Here is a 26,159-nt window from a genome sequence, read left to right on the forward strand (position 1 = left end):
AATTTTTCCTTTCATGCCAAAAAACATGCGGGCAATTTGTTGATGTAAGTTGACTGTTATGAAATCAATGTGGTATGCTTTCTAAATATTTTTATTTATTTTTGGTTACCTTTTTTAAAGGAAATAATGTTTTTGATTATCATAATTTTTTTCAGTTCTCATAGGTTTTGATCTTTCTTTTGCTGATAAAGTGAATTACTTGTTCTGTTTTTTCCTTTCTCTGACCTTGTTGCTGTGGCATTTTTATTTTCTAGTGTATGGTTTTGTTTCAGGAATATATATATATGAGTTTGTTTATTTTTAATGCATTTTTATTTGACTTTTTGTTATGTGCTCTTTGTATATTGTCGATTGCCATATTGTATTGTGCATAGGATGGGGTGAAGGAGTCTGAGGCAGTTTGGTTCTGTTCTTTCTTAGTCCCCCTCTTTCCCTTTTCCCACACAAATCACCAGTAATGTTACTTCCCTTCTTGCTACTTAAATTGTATTTAACCTGGTGGTGTGGCCTTCAGTCAAGTCAAAATTTATGGGACTTAGAATTTTGGTAGTTCTCCAGGTTTTCCTACTGCAGCTCTACACGATTCTTACTTTATTCCCATGAAACTATTTTATTTCTGTCGAATTTTTTCATTGCTGATTATGTGCCTGATGTCCAATCTAAATGATACTCTCAAGTGAACTCTTTACCAGGTTAGTGCACCCACCATATTACTATTAGTATCAGACTTGATAGCATCATACAGAAATGATGCAGACAGATCCTGAACCTCTAAAATTTCCTTACTACAAAAGAGGTTTGCATTATTTTCTTCAAAAACCAGTGACAAAAAGTAAGAGAAAGCTGTAGTTCTTTATAAGTACATATGTTTTCACCATTTCTGCATAGTAATGCTGTGCTCAGTAGGTATGTTAGGTTAAATCATCAAGTCCCTAGGACAACTGATACTGAAAACACAACAAATAATTATATTGAATAGGAAGCTGTCACCAGGCAATCATAAAAATAATACTGGGAGATAGAAGAGGGCATGCCTCAATTGGTTCAGAGAAGCTCAGTGTCTGGACACCAAAATACTTGATTTTGCTCTAGAATTTTGCTGCTAGACATGATGTCAGGACCTGATTGGAATGTTCTGTTTCACTGAAACTCCACAAAGGTGACCAGTAATTTACATCAGTAACAGACAGCCCAGCGTTAACTTGGATTCATGACCTCTCAAACTCGGTACCTTCCTTTTGCTCATGAGCCATCTGTTGGGAAACACTGCATTTACTGATGTCTTTTAATATACTTGGAAGGAGTGGCTTAGGAAGTGCTTTTCAACCAACTCCAGCTGAAATCCAGTTTTATCGAATCACTTTGAGGACTGTGTAGTCTCTGAAATGAAAAGGAGATATCTGAGATAAAGAGCTGAAGTATTCTATTGTGGAAATCATGTTTTTTTCTCTACTACTCTCTGTCAATTGCAATTAATTCAGAGTGCAGGAGTAGAAAATACTGAGAATGTTCAAATACTAGATTTTGTGTTAGCATCATCTTTCCTTTGCACCAGAAACTATATTCTGAATAATTTCCTCTTTTTATCCTCAGAGGACTCAAAGCAGAATTAACTAAATACTGTTAGGCTGAAATTTATGAACTCTATCTTTTAATAAGGAATTATTAAAGAGGGGGAAAAGGTAAGGAATTATTTCTCTGGCAAGTATTTCGCATTAAAAATGGAGTCAGACTTCAGAGGAACATCAAAAGAATAGAATGAAAATAGCAAACTTTGGATGCAGAATTTCAAGTACCTGCAGGAATGGATGAATTGTGCAGCCTTTATGGATGACATTTTAAAGCTCCTCAGTTGCAGCTGCAAAAGAGAAAGACTATAAGGTGTGTTCCTTATCATCATCAGAAGATGAATCTTTCAGGCTTTCTTTTTGTGTGCCTTTTGTCCTGTATCAGTTTGATGCCTGAAACTCCACTGAAGTAGTTGTGGCTCTAAAGATGAAAACCAGCAGCTGCTACAGTTTTCCATATTGTTTTATTTATCGTATTTTTTGGTGCCCTCTGCATTCCTGGCTTGCCCACACCATCCTCACAGTTCATAAGGCTTCTATTAAATTTTAAACACTCTATCTTTTCCAGTGGCAGAGGACTCTGACTGGAGCTCAGCTCCAGAGGTATGAATTATATATCTATAAATATGCTCATAAAGCAAAAAGCAGGGCAGCTCCAAGGCTTAAGTAGACCTTTTATATCCCCAGTGGTCTTGATAGTTTAAAGAAAAGCACAACTCCATGAAAGTAGTATATGTGTTAGATTAAAAGGCTAATTTTTAATTAATATATGCACACTTTCTGCAATGAGGCCAAGCTGGGCTGTTTGGTATAAGATTTCCAACCTCACAGACTTCAGTTCTCTCCTTCCAGTTTGGTGTTAAATTTTTTGGGGGTTTGTTTTTGTTTTTTTTTTTCATCTACACTGTTGATGAGCAAATAAGTTTTGCATCTGTGTTACTGCAGAGAAAACAATTTTATCTGTTTCTCTTTTTTTTTTTTTTAGTCGTTTGGCACTGTGCTGTCAAGAGGAACTTTTTAAAAAACATATTGAGAAACATCTATTCCCTGCTTAAGGGAGAAAGCACAAAGTAGGTGAAAAATAAATCTGGTAAATTGTTGTGAAATCTTTGGATTGCTAAAGTAATCCTGAACTCACAGCATACCAGTGAGCACTTTTAAAAGGTGCTTAACAGCCAACAGGAAAAAAAAAAAAAAAAAAAGAAAAAAGAAAAGGAGGAAATAAACCTATAACTACTAAGAAACAACCTATATCATTCACAAGCAGAATCTCTCTTACATGAATATTTGTTTGAAAGCCATGGCCCAAAGTGGGTTGCAGCCTTGGTTTTTTTATTGGTTTTTTGTTTGTTTGTTTGTTTGTTTTTTTCACAGCACAGAGCAATTTGGAAATTGAACCTGTTAGTTTTATTCAAGGCTGCAAAGCATTAATTTCCCAATAGAAAAATGGGTAGACATTGTGAGGAGAAAAGAAAACTTGACAAATATAAAACCTTTTTCAAACATAATTTCCTTCACGTAGGTCTTTCAGGGGCTTCTCTTTAGCTTTTTCTAGAGGCCTAAATCTGTAAAATATTTTCCTTCCACAGCAAACCATTCAGGATCTAAATCTTGCATAAGATATTCTTGACAACCAAGTGGTTTTTTAGTTTTTTAAATCTTTCAGTGTTTACCTTTAAACTGATGTGGGGCCTGGGCAAGAGGCACCACTACTCCACCATGGAAGGACCACTGGCTCCAGGCAGCTTCCTGCACCCTCTGCCATTTTTCTGTGAAAGATGCTTCCCTACACACACACACTCATAATCTTCTGGTCATCAGACTCCCTCTCATGTCTCTTATGTGCAGAAATGTAGAGCCACTTACAGAGTTGTTTGCAGGTATGAGATGAAAGTTTGCACTTGCTCCATAGAAATTGGTGATCATATTTCTCACATGTTCCTGGGAGCTTTTCCCAAAAAGGATTTACATTCCCTGTTATCCTTAAATAACACATTTCTCTTAGACTGAATGGCATTTTTATCATGCCATTTTTAAGGATTTTTTTATTCCTCTATAAATCACATACTCCAAGAAGTATTCATTGTGCTTGCATCCTGTTAGACCTACAGCTTCAAGTTTGCTGTGAGTTTTGCATAGATGCCTAACAATGCAATAAAAGAGAAGCATAGATTGCTTTTTCTGAGTTACTGTCACACAGTTTTATTTGGTCTCAGTTTCTTCTGTTACAGACAATAAAAAAATTAAAAATCAAAACATTATTACCATCCTTGCATCTACCTGATACCCCACAAAAGTAAGTGTGATTCCTAATGAAGTACCTTATACTGTCTCTCAATTTCTTGAGTATGCAAGTAACCATAGACTGGATCATTGGACAATTTGGAATAAAAACTAGTGATGAGGTTAAATAATTGTAGCAAAATTAATCCTGGTATGAAAGCTATTTCTCTCCTCACATACACTGAGAGATGAAAGCTTTGTAAAACTTAGTCCTGACTCTGTCTTACTGCCTTCCATCCAACAGACTTGCTGGCATCTAAAAGTTCCATTGTTTTCTCCATCACTTATGTAAAGCCCCACTTATCATAGAAAGTCTATCAGCTTTGCTTAATATTTCAAGACTGCTGTGACCATTTTTACACTTCCAGTAGTCTTGATCATTAACACAAGTCCTCAATAGCAACAAAAACTATATAACTATCACCTAGGTTTAGATGCAAAGGTTACTGGGGCAAAAGGAAAGCCTTCATATTAAATGTAAGATATGTCTGATTCCTTCCAGAAAATTAATCATTAACAGGACCAAGATAACTTCTCTTTGGATGAAAACTACCCAAAATATTGCTCCAATGGGTGGCAGGCCAACTATATACTGATGCTGTAGGCCAGTGTAATAGCTTTTAAGAACAAAGGCACTTCAAGGCTCCAGATGAGCAATTAAAAGCTCACAGACTCTTTTTTCCAGTTGAGTGTCACAGATGATGAATGAAAATCACAGACGAGTATTGCAATTGAACAGCAAAACACTGATCTTAGGAAACTGTTTAAAGGAACATTACCTATCCCTGGCTTTCTGGAACTTAAATTCCAGACTCATGCAATTTTATGAAATCCTCACTTAAATTCTGTTATTTTTATTCATTTTTTTACCAGGCTCACAGATGATCTTTTCCCCCTAAGGCATACTCCCAAGTTCATCCTGAGACCACCTGTTTGCATAGATTATAGATTCTCTACTCAAGCCATGGATAGGCCTTCTGGACATACATAAATCATATTACATGCTCTAGTTTCTACATTGCTCAGAAAACATCTCAGATGCATGAGCACAAAATGCAGTGTAGCCATTTGGCAGACTACACTTTAGGCTTTTTTACATAATTTTTTTGAAAGCATGTAGTTTGGAGACATTGATACTTATTTCTTCATTCTCTCTGCAGTAACAAAATAGATATATGAACATGCTGAGGAAGCTCAGAAAACTAAACAACATGTTCAAATTGGCCCTTTCTATCTTAACTTAAAACTGGCTTTGCATGAAAGTGTGCAAAAAACCACATTTCTCATTTTGGCATAATTTCTACTGAGAGAATTCCCACTGTTTCAATTGATTAAACTGTGTCACCACTTAGTTTCCCATTAAGAAAAAGAATAAGCCATAATGCTATTTCAGCTATCCAGATTTAATCAAACTGTTAAGTACCTTTTCCAGTATATTTCTATCTTCAATGTGTAATTTGTTCAAATATATTATTCTCCAAATACATTTAGAAGGTATTTTGATTGTAGACCATATTCCTTATAGACATTCTATGGACATTACTGGCAGAATTTAATGGGAAAAAGTGCATGTAATATATATGGTAGATTTGAGAGAGTAGAATTTTTGACCCTGATGTATTGAGCATTGTAACAATGCCAAACTGTTCATTAGCAGTTATTAAACTAAAACTAAAACAAATAATTATTTATTTAGAAACTATAATTCCTTTTTTACATCCTCCTTAAGCAATGGTGAGTGTAAATCAAAAATTCCTATGCATGAGGAATACTTCTTACTGAAGTATTGCACTCCTTTGAACAGATCTAGGTTATTCCCATGATGTCAGCTGAACACTTCAATTTATATTTTAAGCTGCTTACTTAATGACTAGGCAAAGAAAAATTTCCCAAGGGAAAATTTATACACAAACTTTCAAAAACAATATAGTTCACTTTAAAAAAAAAATTGATGATCTGTATATCAGCATAAAACTGTATAATCAGAACTAAAGGAATTAGATAAATTAATAAGATTCCACACTTTTTTTTTTTAGTCCACAGTATAAAACAGTGGAGTGTTAACTACCATAAACTCAAAATAGAGGTGCAGTCACATCATAATATAGAGACAACAGAGGGCTATTACCCTAAAAGTAGCAATATTGCTGCTCAGAATCCAAATCATAGAAATGATGCACAGATTTTCTTGTTTCACTTGCAGCTTATATGGTTGTAAGGTACAGATGTTACGTCTATAGCTTCATTGTTCTTCTTGAAGAGGAGACCATAAGCCCACCTTGTTTTCAGCCCTCAGTAGGCAAGTAACCATCATGTTAGAAATCAGTAGAACTGATGTCAACTGTCTGCCTGTCAAGAAGTAACATTAGGTGTGAAAACAACTTCTGCAGTACAATCCTGGGCTCAAGTGCTAACTTGGTAATCAAAGTCCTTATTCATTTTTTTTGTCAATCATAAAATCTATTTTAATTTTTAATCAAATTATAGTAAATGAATATCAAGATGAAGAAGATGAAGATAGCATGGCACTAGTAGCCCCAAAAGATGCAAGGAAAGGGACATTCCTAGTGTCAAACAGAATTGTAAAGAAAGATTAAAAGGAGATGAACTATGACTAGAGCTCTGTACCTTCATGGACCCAGTAAGTACTTGGTTCTTTATTCATCCCTCTCTTTCATGAACCTTCCCACAATTTAAAAGCCAGACAATGATCAAGAAGAAATGGATTAATGGAAAGTACGTCAGGAAAAGATTTATATACTGCTACAGAGGTGAGCATATTAGAATGGCAGAGAAGAAATACCACTGTTATTTTAAATGAAAATAATCAGAAGAGGAAAAACTGGCAAGATGAATGGTGGAAAATATATCTAGGAGAACGCTGGTCTATGGCAGTCTAAAGTAATTAATTTAAATAGTCTTCTAACCAAATGCTTGAAAAAGATCGCTACCAAATAATTGAAGACCACAGAGTCACTTGAGAGTATCTCCAAAAATCAAAAAATTTGAATCTGCAAAAATTCAGGGCATTTCACTGTACTTACCCAGCATAGGTAGGAAACAGAATGTGCACTTTACCAATGTCCGAGCAGGGTGGGAGGGAACAGAGAAAGGCAGCCCCAGGAAACTATCTTGGTAGTGTAGCTAGAGAGAGAAAGCTGATCCCTGACAACTTTTCATAATGCCCAGATCCTCTCTCGCCCTTAAGTGAACTGAGAATGGTGCATTGTGTCATTAAAATGTACTAATCTTCTTTTTTTTCTCTTTTCCATCCCAGGAGGTGAATTAGTTATCCCTCTACTTGTAGAAGACCCTTTAGATATCCCTCCTATTGCTACTCGTGCACCTTTCATTACACTTCCCCCTACCTTTCGCCCCCTCCTCACCATTATTGAGACCACCAAAGATTCCCTGTCCATGACCTCTGAGGCGGGGTTACCTTGCTTGTCGGACCAAGGCAGCGATGGTTGTGATGATGATGGCTTGGTGATATCTGGGTATGGCTCAGGGGAAACCTTTGACTCTAACCTACCCCCTACTGATGATGAAGATTTTTACACCACCTTCTCCTTGGTAACAGATAAGAGTCTTTCCACTTCCATCTTCGAAGGTGGCTACAAAGCACACGCACCCAAGTGGGAATCCAAGGACTTTAGACCTAACAAAGTCTCCGAAACTGGTAGGACTACTACCACGTCTTTGTCCCCTGAGCTGATCCGCTCCACAGCTTCGTCCTCGACTGTGATGGTTCCCAAATTGCCAGCCGGCAAAATGAATAACCGTGAGCTCAAACCCCAGCCTGACATAGTCTTGCTTCCGTTGCCCACTGCCTATGAGCTAGACAGCACAAAGCTGAAGAGCCCGCTAATCACTTCCCCCATGTTCCGTAATGTGCCCACAGCAAACCCCACGGAGCCGGGAATCAGACGGGTTCCGGGGGCCTCAGAGGTGGTCCGTGAGTCGAGCAGCACAACGGGGATGGTCGTCGGCATTGTGGCTGCTGCCGCCCTCTGCATCCTCATCCCCTGTACGCCATGTACAAGTACAGGAACAGGGACGAGGGGTCCTATCAGGTGGACGAGACGCGGAACTACATCAGCAACTCAGCCCAGAGCAACGGCACGCTCGTGAAGGAGAAGCAGCAGAGCTCAAAGAGCGGCCACAAGAAGCAGAAAAACAAGGACAAAGAGTATTATGTGTAAAAAAGAATAATTATTTATATATAAATATATAAATACTTAATGAGATTTAACTGAGATATCAGAACCATTGCAGCGAACGAGATGATCGGGAGATATCGTTTGTGGGAAAAAGTATTGGGAAAAAATTTCAGCAGTGACTGTTAATGTCTAAGTCATCACTTGGAGTCAGCAAACTTTGCCCTAATGTATTATAAAGCACACTAAGCGTTCTGGAGATGGCGCGCACAGCTCTGCTCTGTTAGTGAACTTGGACATCTCCAAATCTCCTCCTCCGCTGAACTTTCTGCAAAGGTAGAAGACTTCATGGCTTACTTGTTTCATATCTCCAAGTGAGTCTTTAACAATGTTCGTGATCCTTGACTGTATCAATAATTTTTCAGTTTACTTATTTAAAAAAAAAAAAACACCAAAAAAAAACCAAAAAAAAACAAAAAAAAAAAAAGAAGGAAAAAAAAAATACAAACATTATTAAACAACAAAGACATACTGAGCAAACTGATCTGGCCGTGTCCAGCATACAAATAATTTTTCGAGATTGGAGGAGGGGAATAAAAGATTTTGGAGATTGTTGGTTTTTTGGTTTGGTTTTGTTTTGTTTCTTGACTTGTTTTTCGTTTGGTTTCTTTGGTTACTTTTGGGTGAGGGAGGGAAGAGTGGAATGGAATGGTGTGGGGGGTGACCCAGGACATGACTCGAGAAGAAATCTCGGAAAAAAACTTCATAGTAAATAAAGAGAGACTATTACCATATATGAACTCAAAAGCTACCCATGGTGTTTACTCTGCATATCTGGTTGTATTGTCTCTAGGATCCGTCATCTTGTAGTTAAGTTGTTTGCTAACAATGCAGTGAAAGTGTCTGATGAGTGGTGCTGAGGAAAATTGTCATGGAAAGCTGGTTCTCTTGGATCTGGCTCCAGTGTTTGCACTGAAGAACTGAAGAGCAGATGGGTTTGGGTCTGTTCTGATCAGTCATTGGCTTTATTTGAGTATAGCACTCAGCGTGCATTAGACAACCAAAGTATGGTTAACGAGATTCAGAGGTTCAAAAAAGAATGCTTAAAAGTTATTAACCATTCTGAGCTGAATATACTGTGCAAAAATAAAGGAGCCTTCCTCTGGGTTCTGGTTCTGTGACATTGCAATGCATGCAAAAAATAATAATAAATCAGTTTAATATAGAGATCAGAAAGACACCACTAGAGTTCAACTTGTGACAAGACCAATAAATGTCAGAAAAGCTAAACACTTGTAAAAGGATGCAAATTAAGTCATTTTTTTTTGGCATATAACTGGTTTACATATGTAATATTTTAATTTTGTAGCTTGACATTTCAGATCATCTCTGTCTTTCCATTTGTCCTATTCTCCCTTTTCCTTCTCTTTTATATAAAAGAAAATAAATAAAGCTGCTGTGACACACAAAAAATAATAAAGAAGAATTAATTTAATAATATAATATATATATATACACACAGATATATTTATCATGGTATGTTTGATGGGACGGCTGGAACAGAAGTTCTGTTATGGTCTTAATGCAGAATGAGAATGTTCTTGAAGAACAGAGTAAAAAGAAACAGACAACAAAAGCAAACCTTAAAATGTGAAGGGAGCGTGTGTTTTAGCTATGTCACAGTTACCTGTGTCAAAAAAAAAAAAAAATCCGAAATTTTGTTTACATATTTTACTACTATTTTTTTGCTAGTATAATTTCTATATGGATACCCTGATGGTGTACATACTGTTTTATGGTTAAATTGGGAATGTCTTATGTTTTATTTAACTTATTTAATTTGGTTGTTTGGTTTCTACATTTTCCCAGTTCTTGTGAAAAGGATTATCTTACTGTACAGAACAATAGTGAGGTGGTTTGACGGCCATGCCTATCATGTGCAAAAAAGCAGATGGAGAGAGAGACAGAGAGGGAAACAACAAAAACCAAGACGGGTTGAGAACCCTGGGATATCAGAAATGAAAACCTTTGCTGTATGCGGATGAAAATTAATCAGCTGTTTAGGTTTAGAAATCTACTCTTGCTGGTGTTTATAAGTCGCATGAATATTTGACTTTGAAGAAGTTTCATCAGATACACACACGCACATGGGAACTTAACAAAAAAACCAGTCTTCTCAAACACTTAGAGAAGGCGCTTTCATGTTAACAAATATTTTCAGTGCGTGTATGTGTGCGTGTGTGTGGTGCGTGTGCGCGTGCGTGAGGTTGAGCTTTTTTCTTTTTTATTTTTTATACTAAAAAGAAAAAAAAAAAGACAGGTTTTAAAAAGGTATGAAAGCACGATTTTAGATGACTTAACTGGCCGAAACTATATAAAAGTTGATTATATCTTGATGTCTGTAAAAGATTGCTGTTCTTGGAGTCTTGGAGTCTTGTGAAATTATTTCCTGCTTTCTTTCTTCCTTTCCTTTTTGCTTTCCTTTTTTAAGTTAAAGGAAATATATTTACACTTTCCTTTTCTGTGTAAGTTTCTATTGGACAGTTTTTGGGAACATGTGCATTTCTGTATGTGGGCTACTACCATATCCCTGTTGCTTTATGGACAACCTGGAGAATTTTAATTTGAGTTATTGTGATGTTATTGCTTTTTTTTCCTTTCTTTTTCTTCTTCTTTTTGATTCTTTTTCTTTTCTTAGTTGCATTTTGTTTAAAGATATGCTTAGCAATAAAATGTTCTTCCCAAAGCCCTGGATGTTGCTGCGTTTTTATTTCCAAAAGACTTCAGGGAAATTCCAGACCTTTAAAGGTGAAACTATTCTGTTATGTAACTATTCCCCATCCCCCCGGAGTGTCTAGCCACCAAATTACAGAATCAAGTTCATGTTTTCATTCTTCTCTTAGACCAGTGAATCCTTTTTCTTTCCTTTGCAGGGATTTAAATTAAATTTGAGTCTGGAGTCTATCTCATACCACTCTCACCACCTCAGTTCCATAATTCTCTGTAATATGGGTTTCATTTATCTCAAACAAAAGCATGCCTAGGACATTGACTTAGTATGCCCTTTCTTATGTGCTCCCTTTGAAGTGTGTAGCTCTTTCAATTATGTTTATGGGATTCTGGATTCATCTTTGGCCAGGAGTCTTTGTGATGCACTGCAGCAGCTGAATTCTTTTGGGGATTTAGATGGCTAATTTGATGCAGAAAAATGTTCACATCATTTTAGATGTGGATCCAGCTTAGGTCCCCTGAATTTATCTATCACCTTCCATGTACTACCTAAGGAACATAGGTGCTGGGGGTCATGCTTGGTAGATGGTTTGTGTCCACTTCTTTCCAGTTAACCCCAACTACAGTACTGAATGTTCCTTGTCCTAATGAGCATTATTCTGATTCTGGCCATCATGCAACATTGCCAGTATTCTGTCTTTATTTTCAAGTTGTGCAGAACTTCAGTTCACAGTAGTAGTGTGGGGTTTTGACAGATTCAAACTTCCCAAGCTATCTGTAAGTTTTTTTACTTTTTGCAGACATCTGGAAGTCAGGCAAATGAGTGATTCACAGCACTTTCATTTTCAACCAGGAATGACTTCACCTTTTTTCCTCCTAGGTGGAATCCATAGGTCTTTTGAACAGTGTTTTCCATAGGTTTCAGTTACAACCAAATTCAACTTAGGATAAAATGATTGTTTAGGTATTGCCTGTGATTTTCTACATTGTTCTTGCTCACATTTGCAGACGCAAGAATATGTATGTGTATATACACATGAGGTTCTTTTACTGTTTTCAGTTCTTTAGTGAATCATGTTTTGGCAACTTACAGATTCCCACATGTATATCAAACCCACAGGTTCTGGTCTAAACTTCACTCACTTCCCTCCCAAAATCATTAAATTCCTGATACCTAATATTTCCAGTACTGGAGCAATCAGCTGGCATGTGGGAGATACAGATCTGAACCTAAATATCTCTTCTAATATTGCAGAAGGTTTCCTTATCACCAAGCAGTTGGTGTTCTGAAAATTTTTTTTTCCTTCAATACTTCTCTCAAAACCTGTTATACTTCATATCATTATGAAATATTATGTGAAGCAAGAAATTTCAACCTGACTTACCCTAACCCTCTGGCTATAGTCATGCTTTTTCTCATTTTTTCTGTCACCTAATGACCATTTTATTACTTAGGCTAAATGAAAATGTCTGAAAGGAGATTTCATTGCTGCCTAAAAGGCTTGGAATTATAGTATGTCTTTGGCTCATCACAGAACCAGACAATTGTTGAGATAGAAAGAGACCCCTGGAGATCATGTAGTCCAAAGCAGAGTCAACAGCAGCAACTCAACAAGGGCTATATCGATTTTTTTTATGTCTTCACATGTAAATGCCACAAGCTCTCTAGGCAACCTGCTCTGTATGAGCACACTCATTGTAAATATTTTTTGTTGTGGTTCAATTAAATTTAATTAATTTGTCCCCATTTCCTTTCACCCTTTTGCTGGGTACCACTGAAAAGATCCTGGCTCTCTCTCTCTTTATAAACTCCCTTCAGGTGTTCATATAAATTAGTAAGATTCCCCAAAAGCCTTTGCTTCTTGAGGTTGAGCCATCCCAAGTCCCTCAGCCTCTCCTTGTATAACATATTCTCTAATCACTTATTCATCTTCATGTTTCTTTATCAGACTCACTCCAGTATCTGGAGCAGACACAATTGCTCACTGAGCTAGGTATGTAGCTCTTTTCAAGGGCCAGGGCTGGGCAGCTGTTCCTCTTCCTGCCATTTTCTACTGCTGTACTTACTGTGTCACTTTTTGAAGATCCCTCTCTTAGATGCATACTTCTGTATTTCCAAAACTGTTCAGCACATCTCTGTTTATTGCACAGTTGCTGAGGTTCTTCACTGAGACAAGTCATGAAGATCTGAGCACGAATGGGCTTTAGCTTTCCCAGCCCTGGTGTTACAGAAAAGGACAAGTGAGGAGTAATGTCAATGCTGGTTCCTTTTCCAGACGTGTCTGTGCTTCTTGTCTGGGAGGGAGGGCAGACATCTTCTGCAGTTGTCATGCCAGACTATTTTTCTTCCACAAGAAGAACTTACTGATCAGACAGTTTGGTAATAATGATTAAAAGACAAATATCCTTCCTGTCAATTCCATAGTGAAAGTATCTTCCATCATAAGATGGTGATGACTCCCAAGGAAGGCAAAGACACATGAGTTATAACTAATGAATGTGACTTAACACTTAGAGCCCAAGTTAAACACGTACTTCTATGGAGATGCAGGTTTTAATGCTATCAGTCTGTAAGGTATTTTCAAGATCACAAAGTTCTGTCAAGGGCCCTGTGAGAACATAAAGTCACATGCAGCTGTTGCCATTTTATTATGCACCCTCCCTAGCTGCCAAGGCTGGCACTGGCTCCCTGGAAGTTGTCTCTCATATGGTAGAACAAATCACTGCCTTTCCCTTCCCGTGTGCAAGTGATAAAGAAATGGAGCAGCAGCAAGCCCTGCCTTCCAGCTGTCAACCTCATCAGATCTGCTTGGGTTGTAGAGATACTAGCACAAGCAGAAAGACTATTGCCTGCTGTTTGGCTCTCTGGATGGGACCCTGGCTGAGCTCTGAGAGCACATTTGCCTAGGTGGTATAGACGTATTGCAACAAAAGGTGTGATAAATGAAGAAGGTTTTGGCTGATACTTACTCTTTATTGGTTAATGTTTTCTCACAGTAGCAACATCTGTTGGGTTATTTAAGAAAAAGAAAAAAAAGAATCCGAATCTCTTATTCCACTGTATAGTAACCTGCCACATTCTGTTTTCTCTTCAGACAATGCACATTGCACAGTGCTGGATCTCCTTCTCCTGTCTGTCCCCAAACAGTTCCAAATAACCCCATTTTTCTGCAGTGCCTGTTCATGTTGTCTTTCACACATCAGCAAATGTGATGCCATTCAAGGAAAATTTTCAGTAAATGTTGGTCTGCAGGGACTTGATGTTCTATAATTTGGGCACATGGATTGCATGAGAGAAGCAAAATGGCACACTCAAGAGATTATGTTGGACTGCATATAGCTAAAGGAAGGCTTAATTTTTAAAGTTATTAAGCTGGGTAATTCTTATTGAAAACAGGGGAAATCAACTACATAAACACCTTTAAAAATTGAGGCCATTTCACTGTAGTAGTCAGATAAAGTTAATTAGCTAGTGTTAATTGCTTGGGCCTTTGCAGTATCCAATGATGCAGGCAAGTGGTGGACAAAGTTCTGCTTTTTCTCATGAGGCTTACATAACTCACCTGCCTTCAGAGTAGGAGTTGAAATGAGAGATGGTTTAGATATGTTGTAAATTGCCTGGAGACAAATCCATTTCAGCATGCTAGGATGAAGCTGCATGAACATGCTGTTTACTTAAATTCAATTGAAGCAGATAAAAAAAAAAAAAAAAAAAGAAAAAACAACTTTGGCTTATTTACATACCTTGTAAAAACCCAACAGAAGCCCAAACCTGTACTTCTGCCACCAAGCACAACCTAAAACCACTCTGCTCTAATTTCCATCTACCACTCCATGCACCTCTTTTGTCAGCCTGTTTACAGAATATAACAAAATGACAATATCCTCATGGGTCAGAAAAGTCCTGAACAAGCAGCTGGGAAAACTTAAGGCATGCTTTTCTTCAATGGCTCATAAGCTGGGCACTATGCCTAGCAGCTTTGGCTGGTGCATATGGAATATTGAACTCACTGCAAAAGAATTATATATATACATTTAATAATGCTGCCAAAGCCTTTGTAACACTGTGACAAATTCACTCAGTATTTGGATTTCAAGAATACTTATTATATAAAGTGTTAAAACACAGAACAACAAAACAGGACTGAATCACACCACAGAAACAAAAGTGGAAATGACAAAAGTGAATGCTCTGTAAACCATTTGTAATTGCATCTGCATGATCTTGGTGCACATGTTCTCACAGCTTTCAGCCTTATAGGCTGGCCAAGTAATTTAAAGTTGTTACTACTATCAAGTGATGGTAACAGCAAGCCTTTACTTATGTGGAGAAAAAGATAAATGGAAGGATCCCTCCCGAGATGATGAGGTCCCCCTTCCGAGGAACAGTTTCCAAAAGTTATTTGTATGAGCAGATGAAGACAGAGAAACAGAGCCTGCCTGCAGTGCACAGCCATGCACCCAGTAAAGCAGCAGGTGAAGCACAGGGGTTTGATTTCCAAAACCAAGAATATTGAGCTGGGCTGTGCCAGGACTAAAACTCTTTGTGTAACTTAAATCAAGCCCTTTTGTCCACATGCATGTCCACTTGTTTACTTGTACTATGCAGGACCCTTCCAGTAGGACTATTTGAATTCTGTAAGTATTTGATCTCTACCACTTCTTCTACATTATATGATTATTCATTTCTGCCTGTTCCCTGAGTCACAAACATTAATTTACATCCATGGTTCCCTTGTGAGCTGATACTAGTATCTCCCCTGTGCAAGGATGGAAATTAAGACAAAGAGACTTGCCTGTGGTTGTATAGAAAATCCATGTTTGTAAAAAGATTAGCCCTCAAAGCTTCCAGAGTCTCCATTTTACTCATGCCTCCAAAGTACACTGTGGCACTGCCAGAGGTATAAAACATGCAGTCTTCCCATTAACACTAGCTTCTCCAAATCAAGAGCTGGCTTGATTTGATTTGGCTAAGAAAACAGAACAAATATTGTAAGTGCAGGAGCCTCTAAAAGGAGAATAAAACACTTAACTGAGAACGAACCATTTAAAAATGGAAACTTTTATGTTTCCAACTGTCTATTTTAAATGTCCCAGATTTATACATACTGGTAAATACACAATGCATGCATGCATTTGAACATCCAAAGCAGCCTTCTAATCTGTTAATCAAGCCCTCTTCTCCCATGTGTGTTATGAACTAGAGCTTACTTGCACTGTGCAAGTGCTATACCCTGGCAGTTCTAATCTGCCAGAGTCTAGCTTTGCCATCTGTGAACTCCTGCAGAAAATCACTGCCTGCGTCTGTAATGTTTTGCTATAAACAACTTTTTATACCAATTACAGTAACACCAATGACAACACAATTTTATTACATGTAATTATAGGAAGTAAGACTAAATGCCATACCACAGCCTGCCTGGGTCAGTGAGAGTTGAAGCTGATTGTTATCTCTCTCAGTCTGCACTGAAATACATAGTGTTGCCAAGATTTTGGTTAACAAAGATATTGTTATCTGGATAAATTGAGTCATAACTCTTACAAACATTCAGAACCTACTGAAACTTGCTTTGTAGCTAATGGCAAAGCTTCCTGACAGTGAACAGAGAGTGCTCTCTTTCCATAAATCCCTGAATCTCTGCAAGTTTTGCTGTAAAAACTGTTTGGATTTTTCCTTTTTTTCCTTAGCTCATGGTGTTTACTGCTTTATTTTTTTTTAAATATTAGCCACATTATGATCATAAAGAATAACAATTATGGTATGCACTATAAAGGCTTCCTTTGCAATGGGAAAAGTTTCTGAAAGACTGTTTCTGCTCTCTCAAAGTCTTTTTACACAAAGATTGAGAGTACAGAAACTCTCAAGCACCTCCTGATGTTTCTGGGCCCTCAAAAACAAAATTCATTTTCAGTAGCCATAATATCAAGATTTCTTCTACTAAAAGGGACCTACAAATAAATTTACAATTCTTATTTTACCTACAAATACATTTACAGCTCTTTTTTTCATAGCTGACTGTACTTCATAGTATTGCTTTCTCATTGACTAATTTGCTTAGCAAAATGGAAGAAAATGAGCTGCATATACAGTGCATATGGGTAAATGTAAGCAAAATCCATCAACAAGACTGTTGCATTTAACATAAGCATGGGCTTTTGCACTGAAGATACACATCCAGGGTGAACACATCAGACAATACTATTTAGCACTAGACATATTGCAGCTTGAGCACTGACTACTGAAGTTGAGAAATGCTTTGTCACTCATCAACAAAACATGTAAAGGGAAAGTGTGTGCAAATTTGAAGCCAGTTCCTGATTTCCTTGCATAAATTAAAGGATATGTACTTCCCTTCTCAAATACTTTATGCATATGGAACCTAGTGTACCCCATATACCAAGGATCACTTCTTGAATTGGCACCTGTGCAGCTATACTGAAGCTAAAATTATTACACATCCTTGCCCAACAACTAGAACTTCTTGTTTATAAAAGCAATTTAAAGCCAACACCAAATGTGAAATATGGATGCAAAATGCTTGTTTTGCCCCAGTTAGAGCAGTGTCCAGCTAGGTTAGTGTTTTTGCTGGTATTTGCATAATTGAGGGAACTCAAATTCCATTTCCAGACCTTGAAGACTCCACAACACAAATACATGTGTATTATTTTAATGCCATTACATGGCAACATTTGTGCTGAAGAGTCTTAGCCTGAGCTTGTTATTTGTGGGGGGAGGAAAAATTGGCTTCAGCTTACCTAGCAAACACCCTTGTGCTGAGTCAAAGCCTGGCACCTAATGGCCATTCACCCATCTAACCTAGAAAGATCTTGCAAATAAATTGATCAATGAAAAAACTTACAGAACAATTTCCACCTTTATTCAGGGGATTTCTGAGCTATAATAGCCACCTTTACATGTCTGCCACACAGTTTAGGCCAGCAGAGCACTAGTACTAGACCAGCAGCACCAGGCATTACACATCTGCACTGCTGACAAGGTCTGTATGTTCATGAAATACCAGACAGACCTCAAGTGTCTGTAGATGTCAGGACACCAAAAGTAGAGGAGCAAGTGCTGGCTTGAAGTTAATAAAAATAATTATGGTCACATAACCTGCAGTGGCACTACCCATTTTTGGAGGTACAATGTGCTCTTACTCCTACCTTTCATAAGCATCATTCAGTCTTTGATAATGACAACAAAATAAATGTTTTAGCACTTCAGTGTCTCTGCATTTCTAAGCTGTAGCCCTCTGTCTGCAATGCAGACAACAATGAGGACAATGCAGCAGCCAGGAGACAGCCACAAAAATATTGAGCTCAGAGGCTTGTTGAGAGCAGAGATGTTGAAATGCATCCTCCCACAAAGCACAGGACCACATGTATGGCTATTAAAACCAAAATCTGCAGTGAAACTTTATTGAAGCAGAGGGCATGCCAGTGGGGTAGTATTAGTCCCAAGCATTTCCTTATTACTTGATTTTCCTTTTGTCTTAGCCCTTTCTGGAAATAATAAAATCCAAATTGAAGGGCTAGTGAAGAAGGGAACTATGAGACTGTACAGATGAAGTGCTCATCAGTTTTGGGAAGGATGGGAAAGGATCAGAAACTAACACACACAGTAAACATAGAGATGTGAGCTTTATGCTAAGAATATTTCTGTTTCTGTGCAGTTATCTCTTACTGCCAGAACAGCCCTAAGGATTAAGATGGTTTATTTGGATCAAATGCTTTACAGATTATCATAGTGCTGACTGTTTACTCGTTTACATTAAAATACAGATCTATACTTATATCCCTGTATGTGCATCTCTCAATCACAAATTATTTTCATTCCCTAAAAGGGTCAGCCCAGATTCCCAGACTATCCTATTTTCCATATCCAAGATAAATCTCCAAAGACATCTTCATGGGCCTGTGTAGGTAGGCTATGCCTTAAAAAACATTGCCAGCAATCTCAGCGATCTCAGCACTTGCTGACAGCGATTAACACAAAACTTTTGCTATGGGGTTTTTTTAGGCAATGAATGGGTTAGAGGCTGAATCATCTAATGCTTAAAGTAGCTGAGGGTTGGGAGGGAAGGAAATCTGGAGTCTGGAACATACTTTTCTGCAGGAATGTCAACTGTGCTTTTAGAGGTAGGAGACTTTGAGCCCATTTAATTTGTCTGGTATACAAAATAGGTGTCCTTTAACAAAAGGATGGGGAAAAATTGCAAGGCAACCTCTTGCTGTCAAGAGTTAAATTTCCCCTTAAAATAGAGCTGAGGTTCTGCAATCTCACCTGGCTTCAGCCATCTCTATGTTCCTCCTAAGCCTGATGTGCAGAGCCAAGCATGCCCCACAACAAGATACCTTAAAGAGCCCAGTCTGATAAGTGTGATCTGAATTCAGATAAACTGATACAGTTCTGTCCTGTCCTGTCACTGAAAAGAGCCTGGCTCCATCTGCTTTACACCCTCCCTTTCAGTATTTATGTACATTGATGAAAACAGGACTAGACCCAGCACTGACCCCTAGGATTCCCCTACTGCTGGCCACTGGCCTCCAACAAGACTTCATAGCACTGGCCACCATCCTCCAGGTACAGCTGTTAAGCCAGTATTCAATCCACCTCACTGTCTGCTTATCAAACCCATAGCTTCAAAGCTAGTGGTTTGGGTACCTTAAATGTCAGAATGCCACTCATGGTGCTTGACTCTTGCACAGGTGCCCAATGGTTCCTATGTTTAGGAAGCTGTTGACATGGTTTTATTGATGACCTGTTACTCTGTTATCTGGGCTTTATTCTCTGGATTGTTCTGCATTTTATCCACAAATTATATGATGGAAGAGACTTCTGTAGGTCAGGAATTGGAGATTAGGTCCTCTCACAGTTGTTTTAGTAGCCTCAGATTTATTTTTTCTTTGCATTCTTTGCTCCATAGTAGATTTTTTTACAAAATGAAGAATAGAAAACATCTGCACTTGCAGTGCAGTGATGCAAGTCTGGGTTTCCATGTATCCCTCAAGCAAGGGAGACTTCAGCATTCTGCTAAATCATAAGTTGATCTCTGCAGGGTTTGCCTTGGTGCTGGAGTATTTTATCCAGAAATCAGGACACTCATGTTGGAATTAACTCAAGAATCTGAAGTTTGCATAAGTCAATAAACAAGGCCGAAAGAGAACTCCTCATTCCTGCCTGAAGCCAAGAAAAACCTCGTGCCTGCCTGAAGCCATGGTCTCCAAGAGGGTAATGATGCATACTGTAAGCCATGTAACCTGATCTGCTTTGATACACCTTACCCAGGAGCTCAGCACCTGTTTAACATAACAGCCCTGTGAGTGTTGGCATGAGCTGCTTATTTGCATCTCCATATAAGATACAGGCAAGGGTTCAGGATAATGACTAAATGCAGTCTGAATGTGCTTTAGGTGCTAGAAAAGCACAAGTTAGTCTCAGAAGTTTTCCATCATATCAAATATGAGCTAAGAAACAAGCAACATTCCTGACAGCTAAAGGCCCAGGTGTGGGCTCACAGCAGCAGCTTGAATTAGTGGCCTTTTACTCCAGACATCATCCAAAACAAGTTTGGTGTGATGCTTTCCTAATACCTGGCAGTTAACTGCAGAAAAGTAGGAAGCCTTCCAAGTGAAGTACCCGAGGTGATTAGGGAAAAAATGTAATTTGTACAAAGATAATTTAGTCAAGGCACTGAGTGAAATAGTTCTGCAGTTAACAAATGTGCCTTCAGAATGTTAATAGCTGTTTTCATCTGGGTCTCATGTCTCACAGCTCAGCCAAAGACAGTGAACTTTAACATAATAATAGAGAAATGTTCGGGGGGAGTGGGATGTGTTCATTTATGTTGTTTTCTTTTATGTATACTGCAGCTAGAATCAGTACATGACACTGTCTAACACTAGATTTCTCTAGACTGGTGAAAGGATGAGGGGCATCAAGTCACCTGGGACAAATTTTTTGTGATCAAGTGCTGTTTCAGGGTTTCTTAGCTTTAGAATAATAATAACCAGGTTATTAGTATTCACCTAATTTAAATCACATGTTTCTCTTGAACATCACAGAGAGTGAACTGGGACCTGCACAGAGTGCTATCTTGTAGGTATTTTATTTGTGACACGGGGCACCATCCACTGCAACTGAGCTGAGATTCACTAACACCTCCCAAGTAGTTAAAAGCTTATCTCAGTGCTCTTGGCTTAGCTCTGACTTTTTCCAAGTCTTCTCTTACAGAATATTTTGATGAATTAATATTTTTCAGTAATATAACAACTCTGTAAAAGTATTCTGTAAGTATCCAAGCAACTACAAATTGTCTGATCTGATTACACTTGCCAACCCCACAGAGAGAACAGTCTTTTATATTATCTTTAGCAGAAACTGGACACAGGTGATCAAATTTTGTTTTCTGCTTTTGAGGTAGTAATTTCAAACCTCACGAAATAGAAATCTTTTTGAACAGACAAGCTTGGTATCAGGCTTCAAATTTCAGCTTATGGATTGTACCAAGAAATTATAATAAGAAATTATAATAAGAAATTATAAGAGTAGCAATGAAAGTCTGACATAAAAAACACTCAAAAAACAAAAACAAATAAACAACAAAAAACGAAAACACACAGGGTTATGATGTAGATCATTATCTTCAGGGAGAAATCCCAATGGATGCAATCCACTTTAAAATCTCAAAGTATTTGAGAAAAAATGACAGAATCATGAGTGTTTCATCTCATATGAGGAAGCAGTGACATTTTTTAAAATGGAGGTTTGTGCATTCTTGCACTTAGATAATATCAGAAGCCAGTCTAGACCCAAATCTGTGATCCACAGATTATGTCTGTATGCTTTAGATAAATAAAGCATATAAATATATAAGATAAATATGTCATACTTATTTTTTATTTATTTTTTAATAGCAGATGCAGTTATTCCAAAATTAATAAGAAGTCTATTGACATAATTCAGAAGAAGGCAGAACTTTAACCAGGAAGAGCTGTTCATAATTAAAAGTATACTTTAATATCTATATGTTTTTATTTCTTCTGAGTTCATCATCAAAGGATCTGCAATCTCATCTATAAGGCAGATGAAAAATTACTCGGAGGAAAGAATCAGGAAATAATTGGTAATAAAAGACAAGTTAAAAAGGCTCCCAAGGTTTTGGTAGGCTATTCATGACTTAAAAGACAGATAAAATAGATCCCAAAAGCATTCACCATTAGTTATTCAGCCTACTTCAAAACTGTTTTACTAGGATTAGGAGGTACTGCAAATTCTAAACCTCCCACTTTGGCTCCTGTGATTTATTAGACACCCATAGTTTTTTAGGGGCTGGGATGCAGCTGCAAGGCAATTTTTCAATGCAAATTAAATAGCTCATGTCATACTCATCAAATTAGTGCTGTTCAATGCAGCATTAACTGTTTGAAACGATCACATTAGCTCTTTCTAAGAGACAGGTGCACTCTGCATCTCCACACACCCCCTTTATGCTGGGGGTTCAGGAAGGGCAGGGGGGTCACAAATGGCTCTTTCTGCAGTGCCAGCCCTTACCTGGGAGCCCTGCTCTACCAGGGTATTGTGCTTCCCACAGGAGCAGAGGATGGCACACATCACCTCCTGTCCTGCAGGTAAGGCTCAGCCAGCACCAGGGCAAAGCTCAATCAGGAGAGTTGGCAAGCCACCTAAAATGGCTCATTAATTAGGTCTCTTCTTCCAACTGCCGATTTAAATAAACACTAAATTATAACACATGATGTGTGCTTTTACATTAAAGCTTTTTAAATTGGCTAACTTTGTTTATCCATTATACTATCACCAGACCCTAAGAACTGTAGAAGATTAGCACTTCTAAAGCCTTGGAAAGCACAAAAACGATCAAATTATTGTAGGAAAGAGTGCAAATCTGCAGAATAACATAAGTTTAACATTTTCAGTTAATAAACCTGGACATGACCAAGAGAAAGAAATAACACTTTGCAGAAATTAACTTTATAGTCTTTTTAATATTTATCTATATAAATATATTATTTATATCAACATAATATTGATATATTATATAATAATATATTATTTATTTGTCATAAATAATAAGTCAAATTAAACTTCTCACAAAGCCAAACTTTGCATCATTCTTATACTTCTAAATATTGATATTAGCAAAAGTATTAGTAAATTTTTTTCTGACTACAAACCATTTTCCTAAGTGGTTTTTTCCCTAGAATATGACTTGTGCACACACTTGTACAATGTGTCCACTGGTTAGTTATTTCATCTACATAATATGCTTTAATCTAGAACTTAAAAATTGTATTTTATACATTCTCCACAAAAAAGTGGTTATGTATAACTTTTCAAAACTCAAGAAGACTTCACTAATGGCACATAAAGACCCTTGCAACCAACACACATCCTTTATCTCGTTTACAAACATTTTGTGCACTGCAAGGTTTAATTGCCAGCATTGTTCCATTACTAGAAACCATGTTTCCTTCACATATCAAAGCTAAGCACTGTACACTTACATTATAATTCAAATTCTCTTATAATTGCTTCAGAATCTAGCAGAGCTTTAGCAACAAAAATTATAATTGGTTTCAACAAAACTTATAATTGCTTTCTACCCTTCTTATTTTAAGAAGTCTTCTGTAAGAAGTTTATAAACAGCAAGTTCAGTACTGCCACCCAGATCATTGCCTTGGAGTCTAGAGCCAGAAAAGCCTAATAAGTCATCACCTCTGCCTTATATGTGTGTGCTTATGTGAGCATATAAATAGTGTTGGTATATGTGTATAAAAATGTCACAGAATTTCCCCCTCTGCTGCCCTTTCTGCCCACCAGCTTGTGTAAAACTGGAACAATTTCTCTAGAAAGGGGCCAGTCCCCATATGAAGACTTGCAGGACATTCTGTGTCTGATTAGTTGTCTTCAAGCTAAATCTGGTTTATATGCAGTTTGGATGAGCCTGTTCTTAAGTCTTCTCTCTGCTAAATAAAAGGCCCTTTTGGTATATGGTATTTTCTCCTTAGGAAGATATTTATTCACTCTGCCCAAGCTTCCTCTAAAGCTTTTTAATAATTCAAACATGCTGATTTTGTAGCATTTTCCCTGCAGGATGTTTTCTCCTAATTTCAAACCAATTTTGCAGTTCTTTTCTATCAATTTCCACAATTCAGTGTTAGGAAAAAATATTGGATATAGAGACTGAGTGCACAGGTCCACTGCCAGTCTGCAGCATCTTGTCAGAAGATTACACTTCCACACCTATTTCAACTAATATTTCACTCTTCACATGTGAAAAGAACAAAAGCAGTGGCCACTAAAAAGTTCTCCCAAAGGCCTTTAAAAATGCATTCCATTGCCATGACATTTGATTTCCCTGTGCTCTGTAGGGTAGGACAACCATGGAAATACAGATCAGCAATAGCCCTATCTCTTGCCCTCTTCCTACAGCACTATGCAGACCAAGTTTTTAACTCTGTTACAGGATTTTGAAGTATGCTCCAAGGGTTTTTCTGGAACATCACGTGATCCAGACACTCTGTGCATCCCTTTACACTAAATGCCTATTTTACAGTCACCTGCAATCCTGAGGAACTGAATTCAATGGCACAGGCACATCTTTCCAATCCTATTTACCCATGGCTTCAGCTGAAGACAAGTGTTTACCCAAAGCAATCAGTCCTGCCACAGCCCAAAATAGAGTGCTGAAAGCTAAATCACCAGTTTCAAAACCAGTTAAAGATAAGTTTACATTAATATTTATTTTTATCTCTATTACATTTGATGTAACTTAAGTATAACATTAACATTAGTCCTCACTGTATATTTTAAAGTATATTTATTGAAGCAATTAAAATTACATTTAATGAGACAAGAAGACCACCCCACCATTGCCATAGCAACACAAAAAGCAGTAAAAAGGGTGGAAGGCTCTCACTCTCAGAAAATAACAGGACACAGAAGGGATAAACCAATGGATTCACTCTCACCTCACACAAGTGAAGGTAAGGATGATTTGAGTAGCAGGCAAGAAATGAGGGAATAGATTAGTTTAGGATATAATCAAGACTGAGCTGAACTTTCTTCATTCCTCACATTTACAAGCCCCATAAAACACTGCCTCAAGAAACAGAAAGGAGAATAATCCCATGGATTGCACCTGACTGAGAGTGCCTCCAAGTAGATTTGCAAGCTGCATTTTCCCTGTCTCATGTTCCAACATTGCAAATATCTGTTTGCTCCTGTTGTGCCAATGCACTGAGCGTGTTGCTGAGAGCTGGGGTGGACACAGTGTCTGTTTTGCATTACAGCACTTTCAAGGCACACTGTACATGGCTAATTCACTGCCAGTTATTTTCAAACATAACACCTGCTATTGGTTTATCTCTCCAGACAAAATCTAAGGTCACAATTGCAAAAATGCCTTTTTTATTTTTCTTGTAAAGAACTGGGCTTTTCTCTTAATTACTTTGGGTATGCTCTTGTGAGGCACAAATGTTGAGAAAACTTTACATAAGGTGAATCAGAAAATTATAAGCCAAGAAGGAAAGTGCCAATTCTATGCATAGTTTTCACACCCCACAGTTTTGAAGAGAAACTGGCAGCTGCTGCCATGAGAAAAGCAGCTGAGGTTAGCTGTGCAGCACTGTAGCTGATGGGGCTACCACAGCACAGCTGTAGAAACTGCCATGAGGAGCAGGAAATCCAATTTCATTCCCTCCTCCCTCATTGTGAGATAAGAGAGTTCTGCTATTTCAGGCTAAAGATTACTGATCATTTCCACATGCACACCCGTGTCATGCTCTTTTAACATTCTCATATGAGCACTGGAGATAAACTCCACAGCAGTAAAAGTTAAAAACAGACTTGCTCCACTGCAGCAAGAACAGAAAAACAATAGCTGTAGCAAGAACAATAGAAACAGCTAAATTATTGGAAAAATGTTTGGGATAGGACACATTTTGAGAATTAATCAACTGTAGATAGGCATGAATTTTACTTTTCTTCACTTCTTACTCACTTGTACTGGGTCACTTTTTCCCCCTGTTGTAACCAGGGTAGCATCTTACCTCTGCCTGGGGACTCAGAATGGTTTTACATCAATGCAAAGGGCAAATTAGCCTTACCACCCTCACCCTGCATGGCTCCTCCATTTAGTCTGCCAGCAATTCAGTGTTGATCATGACCATATCTTGTTCTAGTCAAGTGCTTGTCCCCTAGGCCTGACAGGAGGCCAATACCTAATGTCACATGGATGAATAACAACACCCATTAATCTCAGTTCCTGTATGCCAAACTCAAACCTTGTTTGTATTATTGACAAAGTTTTTGCCCCTCTTAACTTGCATTGCTGAGGTCTAGAAAGTAGATCAGCAATTGTACTAAAGGCATCCTAGGGATGGACATTTTGGTTCATTG

The 26,159-nt window shown here is 37.8% G+C and overlaps 1 protein-coding gene across 1 annotated transcript in view; it reads left to right on the forward strand.

Annotated features, from left to right (window-relative positions):
• Positions 1 to 10,745, forward strand: part of NRXN3 (neurexin 3) — an 876,168-nt gene extending 865,423 nt beyond the window's left edge. The window contains 2 exon segments of the mRNA XM_056493583.1: positions 7,432 to 7,872; positions 7,875 to 10,745. Coding sequence (XP_056349558.1) covers positions 7,432 to 7,872; positions 7,875 to 8,053 — 620 coding nt within the window. The 3' untranslated portion in view covers positions 8,054 to 10,745.
• The last annotated feature ends 15,414 nt before the right edge of the window (positions 10,746 to 26,159 follow it).

This window comes from Oenanthe melanoleuca, chromosome 5 (assembly GCF_029582105.1).
Source record: "Oenanthe melanoleuca isolate GR-GAL-2019-014 chromosome 5, OMel1.0, whole genome shotgun sequence".
NCBI lineage: Eukaryota > Metazoa > Chordata > Aves > Passeriformes > Muscicapidae > Oenanthe > Oenanthe melanoleuca.